The sequence below is a fragment of the Notamacropus eugenii genome, chromosome 1 (genome assembly GCF_028372415.1).
Source record: "Notamacropus eugenii isolate mMacEug1 chromosome 1, mMacEug1.pri_v2, whole genome shotgun sequence".
Lineage (NCBI taxonomy): Eukaryota > Metazoa > Chordata > Mammalia > Diprotodontia > Macropodidae > Notamacropus > Notamacropus eugenii.
In genome coordinates, this window is record NC_092872.1 from 82,197,112 (window position 1) to 82,210,987 (window position 13,876).

Genomic DNA, 13,876 nt, shown 5'->3' on the forward strand with positions numbered 1-13,876 from the left:
TTTATGTGACCTGGTTTGTTTACTAAAATAACTTTGAATTCTGTTTTTATCCTAGATAGTACTGACCACAGCTCCTCCCAATGCCGAGCTTAATCACATCTTCAAACTTAATGGACAAATCCCACATTCCAATTCCATCACCTTCCTTTACTATGAAAACCAAGGTTTATGCCTGAGACCAGTCCTGGATGAACCTCTGCCACTTCTATCTCTCCACCTCCAGTGATCCTGAATAATTTGAGAATAATCCTTTGCACATACTCCTCCAGACAAAGGCACTCTCACCTGTAGTCTCCTAATTAGATGATGCACTTGTCATAAAAAAATCTTATTAAAGTCAAGATCTCTATCACATTGATCTACCAAGTCTAAAACTCAATCAAAGAAGACTGGAAGGTCTATAATCTTTATGGGTACTTTTCTCCCCTTTTTAAAAACAAAACAAATGAAGTACAATGACTTTTTCAAATCCTCAGGTACCTTGCCCCAGTTGTTAAACAAATAAATTACATTTGAAATGGTTTGGGGAAATTTATTTATTGGGTTCTAGGATAAAGAGAATCTAGGCTTTCATAAATTAAGTCAACAACAAACATTTATTAAGTGCCTACTATTCGCCAGAGACTATGCTAAGTGCTGAGGATACAAAGAAAGGCAAAAGACAGACCCTACCCTCAAGTATCTCATAGTCTAATGGGGGAGACAACAGACAAACTATGTACGAACAAAATATATACAGGATAAGCTGGAGATGAAACCAGAGGGAGTGAACTAATGAGTTTCTTAATTTTCATAATTAAAGAATAATCATTGTTTTAGCTTGTCCCCATATGTCCAATACTTTCAGATGCTTTCTTCCTGGATCTTCTCTAGTACTTGGAGGTATGATGACTAGAACTATACACACTATTTCAGGTGTGATGACACCATGATTTCACAGAAGGGGAGTACTATGTTTTGGGGTTATTGATGACAGTAACATTTTATTGGCTTTTCTTTTTTTTTTTGCTGAAGTAGCACACCGTGTTAAGATCTGCAGCGAATAACCTACAAAGACTTTCCCTTCATAAGTTATGACCAATAACTCAGTCTTAAAATTATTTTATACATGTAATAAGAATGAAGAAGACAACCCAAAGGATAGTAGAAAGTTGGAAGATACACGTTAGTAGGTTGGAGCATGTTACCAGTAACTTGTGTATGAGAATTAGTAAAGAGCACTATCAAGGACTAGAAAATAAGATGTGAATCCCCTATTAGAGAATTTATAGAAGACAGACATGGACAAAACCCACAGAATCGTAAAGCATGGAAAGTAGCGATCTGCACCAGTGAGATCACGGTTTCACCAGGAGCACATACCTTGTGGTTGCCCACAATAAACTCATCTACAACTTTTCTGACCACTCACAAAGATGTTAAGATCTTCATTCTCCAGAAGAATTTAGTATCATGACAAAATTTCTTCCTCCAGAAAAGTATGTTAAATACGATTAATCCTAATCACAAAGAACTTCTCTTTATAATACGTCCAGGAGTGCCCATTTATCCTTACTCTTGGTTTATACACTCTGAGCCAACTTCTTAGTTATGACAAAACAATTCTTCCTCCTTATAATTCTCTGGTAACTCGAGTTTGAAGGCAGCTTTTGGTAAAGAATCTTGTTGAAGACTTTCAAAAAACAGAAGTATTTTACATATTTAGAGATCTTCCCTAATTCCACATACTTATTCACCTCTCAAATAATTCTAGTGAATTCATAAGGCATGCAAAATCCATGTTGCTTTTCTCTCAAGTTGTTTTATAGTGCTTCTCTTTACAAAATGTCAATTTTCCCAAATTAACCTTGACTCCAAGCTGTCAGTTACATTGTTCCATCCTGACTAGAAAGTTCTTGCTTTTCTGTGCATGCATATTATAACCACCTTTCAGGGACCAACTGAAATCCTACTTTCTCTAAAAGGTCTTTCCTGACTCCTCACTGATTATATCTTCTTTCTTCCTGTATAGGAAGAGTCAGGATCTCCTCCTCTTTGAGATTTCTGATCATCTGACCAGCATGGCCAACAAAGAGAGGGAAATTGTGCTCAAATGAATTAATGTTGCAATCTCACCGAATGGCTTTTCAATGCTATGGTTATACACCTACTTTTATTAATCTGTTAGATATATGACAAATCTCATTCTGTTCTAATCTTGAACTTGAACCCCTACACAGGCCTGAGTTAGGTGTGACCTATAACACTGGGATGTCCTTGATGAAAGCATGAGAAGGGAACTGGTGGGTTTTCACAAATGATCATTTACAGCAGTTTGCTTTTATAATCATATAAGTGAGTAGTGAATACAAGCCTTACTTATTGTTTTTTGACTACATAACAAAGCATCTGGTAGAACAAAATGTGGATTTAAGCTCTCTTCCTTTTAACATGTTTCCCATGGCTTTCTTAAAATCATATTAGATTTCTTGAATAGTCAAGATAACTGTTCAGTGACCTTCTGATGGAAAATATCAACAAGCCTTTTTTTTTTTAACAAGGAGATTATGACTGCTAAAGATGTCTGTCAACATCATGAAGAATGTCCAACAAAATCTGAATGGAAGGATTCCCTATAGTTGGTGAGGTCCTCCATCCTGTTTGAAGATCAAAGAATAACAGATACAGAGTTGGAAGGGGTCATCTAGTCCAAACCACCTTTTATTGATGAGGAAAGTGAGGCCCAGAAAGATGAGGTGTCTTGCCTGAATACTGGTCTTCCTGATTCTAAATTCAGTGTTCTTTCAACAGTGCTGCTCAGAAGATGCTGTGTGCATCAAGCTCTAGGACACTGGAAAGCTTCATAAATGTATCTATAACCACTCATAAGAATTCAGTCTGACAAATCTACAGAGAAAAAACAAATGGATGAAGAAAATCTATTGTATGGAAAATCATAAAGACTTGGATGATGGAGTTGACAGACACTGTAGATGCACAAAATGCTGGGCCTGGAATTTGAATAGAAGGTGTTACGTTGTATTTGAGAAAATACACAGTACTTTTTAATGACCCCAAATTTCTTTTTGAAACAAAGACCTGTCTTTTTTAGCATGAATATTCTTCATGTGGATCTATATCTGGGACATGGAATACTAGACTCCTTAAAATTAACATTGCAGGTCATCTAAAGGGAAATCAAAAAATTATAGGTATGTAAAGGCCACATATCATATTACAACCAAGAAATGAGCAGGAGAAGAAGCACCAATGTTATTCTCAAAGAAATGTATCAGTGGAAAAAGGTGCTGGGCCAGTCATGCATAAAACATAAAGAAAGTCATAATCAGTGGAGGTCCTGGGTATCCATACAATGTAAAGAGGAAGTCCCTTCACTCCTGCAGATTAATTCAAGGGAGAACATAGAGAAAATCTATACAGGATGAGGTGCAAGATGAATTACAGTTTGCACTTCTGGAGGAGAGTACATACATCAGTGAGATCATAAAACAGATCCATCAAAGTATCGAAGCATGTTAGAACAATTACTTAATAATAAACTCATATAGGACTCTGAAGTTTTGGTCACAACATACCTATAATGTTAGTATACTAAGTATTTTAAATATTATTCCTACTTATGAATAAAAAGACATTGTAGACAATGTCTCATCTATAATCACATAGTTAGAAAGTTTTTAAGCTGGGATTTGAAGTTGTATCTCCTACTCTTAACAGTGTACTCTTTCTGCTATGTGATCTTGCTTTAGTTGTACTACGCACACAGTAGGTATTTAACATCTACTTACTTAATGAACTCTTTTTTAAGCAATGGCTTGGTCTTTCCTTACATCATTAAGAAATCTTGCTTTGCCTTCACATATATAAGGTCTATGATATTTCTTCCCTTCTCAATGGGTGGGGGAGGGGTGGAGGAAGAGAAATTTGAAACTGAAAATTTTAAAAAAAGGAAAAAAATCTTGCTAATTAATCTTTCATAATATCAACATAATCCTGTTTTATATCAATTTGTAAGATAAACTAATCATTCCTAAGTCTGGCGGTAGTGTAGCATGTATAGATGCACTTTTAAGGTACATATATGTTATAAAAATTCACATGTAAATCTTTTAAAAACTACTTTGACAATATCTAAGTCTCTGGTACCTTAATAAACAGTGTTCATTAAGTGTCATAATATACACCAACTATGTTTGACTTTGCATATAGTTTTCCAAGACTTATGTACCCAGGGCTAGAAAACAGTTGTAAACAATTTTCTAAACCAAAAATCTATTTTCCTTTAACACTCACAACAAAAATAAAACTACTTTAAAGACATCAAAAGATCCATTTGATATACATAATACAACTCTATTTATTCACAAATCTGAATAAACGACTGAAAAAGCAGGTGGTGAACACTACTTTTTTAATCTGGTTTATTGTAGGACTTTGGACAGGGCAACAAATTTCAAATTAATGGCTTTGGTTTCCTGATGTCTAAAACAAGACTAATCAAATATTTGGTAATAATTAGAATTTAAGATTTCACAAAGTTTAAGAACAGCTCTAGGCAACTAGTAGGGTGGAAACAGTTTTGGATTTATAGTCAAAGGACCTGGGTTCAAATCTCAATTTCAGTATGTGATCTTAGGCAAGTCACTTAACTTCTACTGACTTGTTTCTCATTTATAAAATGAGAGGGTTGATCTACAGGGCCTCTACGAACCTTTAAAAATTCACGTTTGTATGATTCTATGAACTACTACGCAGAGAGAAAACATGCCTTCAATATGTACGCTAGGGCATTAGCAACAACACATCAAAAGCCACCAAAGGAGAGCATAGTAACAGCTTCTACAGAAATAAACTACTTCAGGGTAGTTTTCATGTCCTCAGTTTCTCAAATAGAATCAACCTTTTCTGTATCAACATCTGCAGCCATGCACTATCTCATATTATTTACAATCTGTACCAGACCAGTATCAAGAACAGTGTCTTTCTTCTACAGAAAATAATCAGACTATTTTTGTGGGCTATAAATAATTATGTTAGGAACTAATTGATAGATAATAAATTCTCTGCTAAATTGGTACTGTGAGCTCTTCATTTTTTAATCTACTAGCATTAAGTACAATGCTCTGGACATTAAGAGCCAAATCAATTCTTATTTGATCAGATTGAATCCAGAGATCTTTTCTTCAGAGCATGCTTGCTTAGTTACTTAGTTGTGTACTGTGATTAAGAATAACTTTCTACAGTCCACAAAGTGGAACTCACTTGTAAGGGCTCCCTTGGTGATCTCACCCACTTCCATGGCTATAATTATCATGTCTATGCAGTAACCCCTAATTTTATATATCTAGCTTTAAACTTTCCTGAGTTCCAGTTTCATATTTCCAATTAGCTGCTACATACTCCAACTTCATTATGTCCAAAATGGAATTCAACTTTCTTCACCCAAATCTGCTCCTCTTTCCAATTTTCCTATTTTTTTTTTTTTTGGCAAATTGAAAAGGACTTTATTTAGGGAACTTGTTATAGTAAAGTTAATATTTAACATGTCAGTATGTTTTGCTTGGCATATTTGTAATAGAAAGATATCATGATTTTTAGTGCATAACAGAATTTAATTTTCATTTCAACACCTTGGTGTCTGAGTCCTTTATTTCTTTTTTTTTAAATTTAATTTTATTATTATTTTTTTTAATGTTTTACAATCACTGCCTTCCTATTTTTATTAATGGCACTATCTTTCTCCCAGTCACTCAAGTTTGAAATCTCAGAGTCATCTGATTCTTTCCTTACTCTTATCCCTGATGTTTCATTAGTTTCCAAGTCCTGTTAATTCAATTTCACACTATCTCTTACAGGTATATTGAACTGTCCTATTAAACTGCTACGATCCTAGTTCAGGTCATCACCATCTTTCACCTTGGCTACTGTAATTTTCTCTTAATTGACAGTCTTTTTAATTCTCTTCTACCTCAAATTAATCCTTCCTACAGCTGTCAAATTAATCTTCTAAATGCACAGACATGATGACTATCCTCAAAAATTTGTGGATCTATAACTGCCTACAGGATAAAATCCATCTCTTCCTTCAAAGAAGGTTCAACTTAGGTACCACATCCTCCACAAAGCTTCTCTCACTCCCTCAGATCAAAGTGATTTTTCCCTTGCCTTTATCACATTCTACCTTGTATCAATTGCTGCTGCCCTGTCACAATCCCTCATATTAGGTTGTAACTCCTGAGGACCAAGGACTGTGTTTTTCTTTACCTATGTATTCCCAGTCTTATGATAGAGCAGGTGTTTATTAAATGAACTGAGGTTTACTCACTGATCTTCTGTTCCAAAAAATTTTACAAAGAAGCACTTCTTTCCCCGAGGTTTCTTCAAGTCTTTGGGTGGATTTACAATCTAAAGGACAAAAGGGAAAAAAAGGTTCAGTGTGATAATTCAAATAGTATTATTAAACATATAATGTATTAGGCACAATGCTAAACACTAGACACACAAAGAAAAAAAAAGCAATACCTGCCCTCATGAAGCTTACAAAGCCCAAATTTTCCTGTATTTCTAGCTTTCCAGAGAAAAACACTAAACATCCCAGGCATGCCCTTCTACATGCATTTTTTTGTGGTAACTGAAAACTTCCAAATATCCAAGAGCTTACAGAAAGATAACTCATGTAGCTGAGATGTTCAATGACTTGCTAAGATTTCTTGATTATTACAGCACATCAGAATAATGCCAATAATATTTGACAGTTTGGCATTTCGATAAGGGTCATGTACATATTGTTGGGAAAATGTCAGAATTCTTCAAAAAGTTGGTCAAAGTACAGAGTGGGAAACAAGTGACAAATAAATAAGACTTGTGATTCTTAAGGGCTCTAGATTAAAAAAACCCCAACCAGACAGAAACATTTCGTTGACCTGTATCAAAGAAAATAAAAAAAGGACTGAGCAACATATATAGAGAGCAACGATAGACCCTTTAGCATTGCACCCAAGATGCCAAATCTTGAGGAGTTAATTGTTGGGGCAGTCGATAAAATCACAGAATTGGAAGTTTCAGACAGGGGAACTGAGGCCCAGAAAGAAGTGACTTGTCTAAGGTTGTTATACATGGAATAAGCACAAGAGCCATCATTTAGATACAGATTCTCTTGATTACGTATCCAGCACTTGGTCTACTACTACATAAACCTGCCCCCCTCTGCCATTTTGCTGAAAACAAAGATTTTTAGATAGAAAAGATTTTGACTTCTGACTTAACAAACCTTAGTTTCCCTCCCTCATGACTGAAGTCTTTTCAAGCATTTAAAAATACAGAGATCTAAAATAAAGTCAGAATTTTGTTTGGTGAGTAATTGTACCTTTTCCCTCCAAGTTACTCCTTTTAAAAAAAATACTACAGATTCCCCTATTTTCTGAATCAAGAAGAGATTCCGATGGGCACAGCTTCATCCACACCAAAGTCAAAAGAATTGTTAATTACTTGGACTTTCCCTAATGAATTTTAGTTTTTCCTACGACAAACTTTTTACAATGTTCCTCTGGCCTAAAGACACTTACCTTTCCTGGCCAAGGAGGATACCTGCCCAGCTTCCCCCTAAAGAAAAAGCAGAGAGTCAGCTACTTGGGCTCGAAAAGCCTGCCCCTCCACTTTAGCTCGCCACTCTGCGTTCACCCCTCCGAGTCCTCTCTACAGCGCTTTCCCTCTTCCCCTCCAAAGCGCAGCTCTACTGTTTCAAACGAAGCCTTCTTAGAACCGAGAAACGAGTTACAGTAGCCAGGAGCAGTAACAGTAACTCTCTCCCCCGGCAGTCCAGGGGCCACGAGGGGCGGGGAGGAACATCCCGCGATCCCTGCCAGGCTCCGAGCGCACAACACCCAAGTCCCTCCCCCCACTATTTCTTCATAGAACTGAGCCAACGGCCCGGTTTCCACACCACAGGGAGCTGGTCGCAGCCGCCGCGGTTCGGTCCGGCTACCTCGTTGCGCAGCTAGCTAGAGACCCGTCCCACCAAGCGAGGCGCGGAGCTCGGCCGCCAGATCCTCCTGCCCGAGTCCCGACTCGCCCCCTGGGACGCGGTGACCCCAACGGCGGACGGTCCGAGCTCAGCCCGCGGCACCGGCAGCGCCCCGCCGGCCGCGCTCGCCCCTTGCCCAACCCGGGCGCCCAGAGACGCCCCGCGGAGAGGCCCCCCTCCGCCTCCGGCAGCACCCCCTCCTCCCCCAGGGCCGGGCTGCCCCTTCCGCCCGGTGCCTCTCCCCACCCCAGCGCCCCTCCCTCGGTGCCGCCTCCGTCCCTCAACTGCCTAGCCCGCTGCCAGCACCTAGAGACACGCCGGAAGGCTCGGAGTCTCCGGGGTCGGGCTCGGGGGCCGGAGCTTGGGGCGCAGCCCCGACGCCCCCCGCTCCTCTCACCTTCCCGAGGGGGCCCCGCCGCTACTCACCATACCAAGTCTCCGAGCCGCAGACTCACAGTCGCCATCTTACCGACTTAACCACCCACGGCGCACGGGCTGCCGGGACTTCAGGCCGCCTCGGTGCCGCCCATTGGCGTGGCTCTCTCCACGTGACGGGGGCCGGCTGTCATTCCCACGCTGCTCCGTGACGTCACCGCGCCCCCGAAAGGCATTGGGTGGCTCGGCGGCACGTGACCGCAACGCCGGGCCTCCGCGCGCCGAACCCCTAGACTTCCCGTTACCCCTCCCCCCTTCTGGCTGCCCCCCACCCCCCCCGCCGGAGGCGCGTGATAAGTGAGCGCCCCCCGAACCGTGACGGCTGTGGCTGAGAGGACGGGATCGTAACGGGGGCGGCTACGACCGTGGGGACGCTCGGAGCCGAGCAGCTGACAGATCCGGCCGCGCGCCTTGCCCCGCCCCCCGGCAGCGCCGGTAACCCTCCCCCGCCCAGGGCCCCGGGACAGCAGTTTGCCCCCTTCCGTCCGTTACGGCGGTTGGTCTCGGTGCGCCCCATCCCCCGCCCCCACCCCGCGGGTCCCGGGCCGTCCCCTCTCTCGCTCGGCTCCCGCTGTCCGGCCCGAGCCCGAATCCTTGCTCTTTCCCCAGCCCATTCCTGGGCCGGTCTGGCGCTTTCGCCCCAGGAGTCCCGGACGGAGCCTTGGACCCGTGCCCTCCGTGCGGCCTGGAGTCTGGTCCTCAGTCTGCACCTGCGCCTGCGGCTGTCCCGGCCTGGGGTGAGTTGGGGACGGTCCTCTGCGCGTCCCCGGGGCGGGGGCGGCTGCCGGGGTCACTGCTCCCCCTGGGGCTCGGGGCGGAGCGACCCTTGGGGCAGGCAGGGCTCAGAGATGTTCCCTGCCCTCTGGTCTCGGAGCGCCTCCGGGCACCTCGCGGGTGGTGAGCACCGTGCCTCCCGGGGCGGTTAGTGCCGCCCCTGCCCCTTCGCCACCCTGCCCTAGCTGAGCGCGGAGCCGCGAGTGCCGCGCCGTAACTGGGAGTCTTCCTGTCTTCCCTTCAGTTGTTTCAGGTGTCTTTCCTAGGACTCGCCATCTCTGGGTATGGGCATTGAGGCTAGATGGGCAGCACGTTGGTAGGCATGCTCCAGCACCCAGCGGACGGACAGAGTGGCATATGGGTCTCACCCCATCATGAGGAAAGCCGACTGGAGATCAGGTCCACTTCAAGGTGCTCTGTCTCAGAACGGCCCTTGTGACGAAGGTGTGCTTCCTTTCGGTGGGATATTGTTTTCTAAGTGACATGTTCTGTAACCTTTAGGCTGACTTTAGAAATAAATCTGTTAGAACGGGGAGGAGTTGAAATGTAGTTAAATCTAAAGGAATTCTACGCTTCAGAGTTGTAACTCGAACTTGTATGGACTGTCCAGACTCTAGTTTGTACTGGAATTTTGTTATATTATTCCTGGAAACGAGTACATGGGGGATGTTTTGGGGATTTAGTGACCTTGTTATGCGGGCTTTCTAGTAATGTTATTCATTGTAATGAGATAATTATCTGTATGTACATAACCTCCTTCATTCTTGGACATTAGTTTTCTGAAGTGATTGAATACAAAGAAATGCAATTTAATATTTCATACAAATTAATTCAAAATCTGAAATCTCCTTAAGATTTAGTTTTCTTTTTTGTATTTGTAGGCTGTTTTTAAGGTTATTATCTTGATTTGATCTCATTTTCTTTTTGATATTGACAGAAGCCATTGCAGTAGCCACTGCCAAGACTTGAGTGTAGCCATGACTGAGCCCCACAGGGTCCAGTTTACTTCTCTCCCAGGCCCTCTGAATCCTACATTTCTGAAGAAACCCCGAAAAGAAGAGATTGGGGGAGCAGAGCAGCACCAGGATCCTGAACCCACTGCAGCAGCTGTTCGAATCACACTTACGCTCTTTGAACCAGATCATAAGCGCTGTCCGGAGTTCTTCTACCCAGAGCTAGTGAAGAATACACGGGGAAAAGTGAAAAGTCTTCAAGTTGGAGACAAGGTACATTTCATGCTAGCATGTTATTCTGCAGAACTTTCTAGAGAGTCAAAAGTGTACAAATAATAGTTTTTACAAAACTCTGCCAGGCAAAAATTGAGATTAAAGTGGTTCTAACTTTGTATGAGATCATATTATCAAATTAAAAATAAGAACTAGGCTTGTTGCCATGTTTGTTGAGTTAGGACTAATGGAAAGAGCTCTAGACTTGGAATCAGAAGAGATCCATGTTTAAAGCCCATCTCTAACACTTAATAGTACTGTGAATATTACTGAGACTGTTCTAAGGCTCGTTTTCTTCATCTGTTTTCTAATATCATCTTGTAGCTCCTTTCCCTTTTACAATTCAATTTCTCGAAAAGGCTGTTTGCACTCTTTCCTTTCTTTTTTCAACCATCTTGCATTGTAGCATCCAATCTCGAATTTCATTTTGGAACTGCTTTCTCTAAAGTAGCTGTTGATTTTTTAGTTGCCCATTCTAATGGTCTTTTCTCAGTCCTCTAATTTCTTAACTGCCATGTATCATTTGACATTGTTGTCTACGCTTTCTTCTTTGGAATTTTAGGACTCTCTCTCCTATCTTTGTTTTCATGACACTAATTTCTCTTGATACTCCTGCTACCTGTCTAGCCACTTCTCAGCAAAGTTCTGGGTTGTCATATGTATTCTATCTCCTAACCGTCTTGAGCTCTTTTCTATGCTCTCTCACTTGGACCTCATTATTTTCTGTATGAGGTTGACTCCCTATTTTATCTTAACTCTCTTCTCACCCCAATTCACCAACTATCTGTTAGACATGTTAAGGGTTTGTTTCACTTTCTGTCCAGTCAGCCACGTTTGCTACCTTGGAAGCATCATTGTTTCTTCACTCTCTATCATCTGGCCCCCCCTTGTCCAGTAGTGGGGCTTGTTGTCAGTGTTCCTTCACAGCACATTTCACATCTGTCTTCCTCTTTCTACTCAAAGCTTCTTGTTAAGGCTTTCGTCATATCTCTCCTGGACTACTTTCAGTAGTCTCTTAATTGGTTTCCAAGTTTTTATTCTCTTCTTTTCCCAGTCAGTCCTCCACATAGTTACAGAATCAATATTCCTAAAGCACAAGTCTCACCATGTCACTCCTCTTTCTTAGAAGTTCAGATGGTTCCTAGTTGTCTCTGATAAAATACAAACTCCTCTAGCATTTAAAGTACTTTTAACCTAGTTCTGGCTTGTCTTTCTAAACTTTTTATTTATTATTTTCCTTCGTGCACTCATTCCGGCCAAATTGACCTACTTGCTTTTCTTCATTCTTAACATTCCATCTCCTACCTCGAAGCTTTTGCACAGCCTCTCCCCATACATACAGGTGTACTCCCTTCTCAGAGATAGGTCTTAAAATCCCTACCTCCCTTCAAAGCTTATCTCTAGTGCCACTTCCTACATGAGGTCTCTCTTATTTCCTCCCACTTTTGCTGCTGGTTCCTCGCCTCCATCTCCCCAAATTACCATGTATATATTTGGTATTTGCTTTTCTGTGTTCATATGTTTCCCCAATAGAATGTAAACTCCTTGACTGCAGGACTAATTTGGTTTTTGTCTTCATATTCCCAGTGCTTGTTGATTGATTGATTGTTAAATGGAGATAAGACCTTAATACCTACCTCACAGGGTGATCTGGAGTATCAAATGAGATAATATATGTAAAATACTTTGTAAACCTAAAGTGTTACGTGTAATAATCCTAACAGCTAACTATTTTTAGAAGTTCCCTTTTTATCTTAAAGAACACCATCCTGTTCTGGCTTCCATTTGGAAAAAGTATCTGTCTGGTGTGGGGACAGAGAAGAGAGGGCAAAAATCTCAGCTCTTTTCTAACCATGTAAGTCCGCTGGATAAGTCTTTTCTTGGATAGTTATAAATCTTCTGTGTTTCCAGAATTGTAGCTTTCAGAAATTTTTGTATAATTTTTAATAATTCTCAGATACTTGTTAAAGTTGATACAGTACTTGAAATGTCCTAAACCCTTTGATATAATATTATCCTTGGGGCTGATCCTGCGGGATTACCTTGTAGATTAATCCTTATGATAAGGTTCTTTTGATAGTCCATTTAGTGAATCAACTTGGTTTGGAGTTCATATTCAACTCACAATATTATTTTTTTCCTGAAGGTATTATAATTCACTTCTGTTGTATAATATCCTAGAATTCAGTATCTTCAGAAGTCAAAACTACATAAACATGAAGATTTTGGTAGGAAATCCAAAAGGGAACATAACAAGTATATAAAATCTTGCAAAAATGATCTGTCTTAGGTATTTCCTACATGTGCTATGTTTTCTTTTTTCTTTTTTGAAAAAATTATTGATATTTTTTTCCATCATCTTCATTTCCGTATATATTCCTTTACCACCCCTTGTAACTAAGAATTTTTTAAAAAATTTATTTAAGTTTTCAACATTCATTTCCACAAAATTTTGAGTTCTAAATTTTCTTCCCATTTCTCCCCTCCCTCCACCCCAAAACACCAAGCATTCCAATTACCCCTACCACCAATCAGCCCTGCCTTCTAACATCCCTCTCTTTTCTTATCCCCATCTTCTCTTTTGTCCTGTAGGCAAGATAAATTTCTATACTCCATTACCTGTACTTCTTATTTCCCATTTGTATGCAAGTACAATACTCAACAGTTCCTAAAACTTTGAGTTCCAGCTTCTCTTCCTTCCTCCCTCCCCACACATCCCCATTGAGAAGGCAAGCAATTCAGTATAGGTTATATATGTGCAGTTTTGCAAATAACTTCTGTAATAGTCATGTTGTGTAAGACTATTTTTCCCTCCATCCTATCCTGCTCTCATTTCTTCTGTTCTCTCTTTTGACCTTGTCCCTGCCGAAGAGTGTTGACTTCTAATTGCTCCCTCCTCCCATTGCCCTCCCTTCCACCATCCCCCCCACCCTGCTTATCCTCTTCTCCCCCACTTTCCTGTATTGTAAGATAGGTTTTCAAACCAAAATGAGTGTACATTTTATTCCTTCCTTGAGTCATATGTGATGAGAGTAAGCTTCATGGTTTCCCTCTTACCTCCCTGCTTTTTCCCTCCATTGAAAAGTCTTCTTCTTGCCTCTTTAATGAAAGACAATTTCCCCCATTCCATTTCTCTCTTTTTCCTCCCAATATATTCCTCTCACCCCTTAATTTCATTTTTTTAGATATGATCCCTTCCTATTCAACTCACCCTGTGCATGCGCTCTCTCTCTCTTTCTCTTTCTTTCTGTGTGTGTGTGTGTGTGTGTGTGTGTGTGTGTGTGTGTGTGTGTAATCCCACCAACTACCCAGATACTGAAAAAAGTTTCAAGAGTTAAAAATAATTGTCTTTCCATGTAGGAATGTAAACAGTTCAACTTTAGTAAGTCCCTTATGATTTCTCTTTGCTGTTTACCTT

At 41.0% G+C, this 13,876-nt stretch overlaps 2 protein-coding genes across 12 annotated transcripts in view; one reads left to right on the forward strand and one right to left on the reverse strand.

Annotated features, from left to right (window-relative positions):
- The window catches only part of GLYR1 (glyoxylate reductase 1 homolog), a 36,577-nt gene extending 27,837 nt beyond the window's left edge, over positions 1 to 8,740 (reverse strand). For 6 of the 7 annotated variants that reach the window (XM_072608120.1, XM_072608110.1, XM_072608096.1 and 3 more), the window contains exons 1-3: positions 8,450 to 8,740; positions 7,566 to 7,602; positions 6,326 to 6,405 (exon numbers count right to left, since the gene is read on the reverse strand). In XM_072608120.1, coding sequence (XP_072464221.1) covers positions 6,326 to 6,405; positions 7,566 to 7,602; positions 8,450 to 8,487 — 155 coding nt within the window. In that variant the 5' untranslated portion in view covers positions 8,488 to 8,740. Of the gene's footprint in view, positions 1 to 6,325; positions 6,406 to 7,565; positions 7,603 to 7,942; positions 8,203 to 8,449 lie in introns of those variants that run through there. The other variant, XM_072608128.1, reaches the window with a different exon arrangement.
- Positions 8,741 to 8,750: 10 nt separating this feature from the next.
- Positions 8,751 to 13,876, forward strand: part of UBN1 (ubinuclein 1) — a 37,895-nt gene continuing 32,769 nt past the window's right edge. For 3 of the 5 annotated variants that reach the window (XM_072608061.1, XM_072608040.1, XM_072608067.1), the window contains exons 1-3: positions 8,919 to 9,195; positions 9,477 to 9,676; positions 10,170 to 10,458. In XM_072608061.1, coding sequence (XP_072464162.1) covers positions 10,210 to 10,458 — 249 coding nt within the window. In that variant the 5' untranslated portion in view covers positions 8,919 to 9,195; positions 9,477 to 9,676; positions 10,170 to 10,209. Of the gene's footprint in view, positions 8,894 to 8,918; positions 9,196 to 9,476; positions 9,692 to 10,169; positions 10,459 to 13,876 lie in introns of those variants that run through there. The other 2 variants (XM_072608052.1, XM_072608045.1) reach the window with 2 other exon arrangements.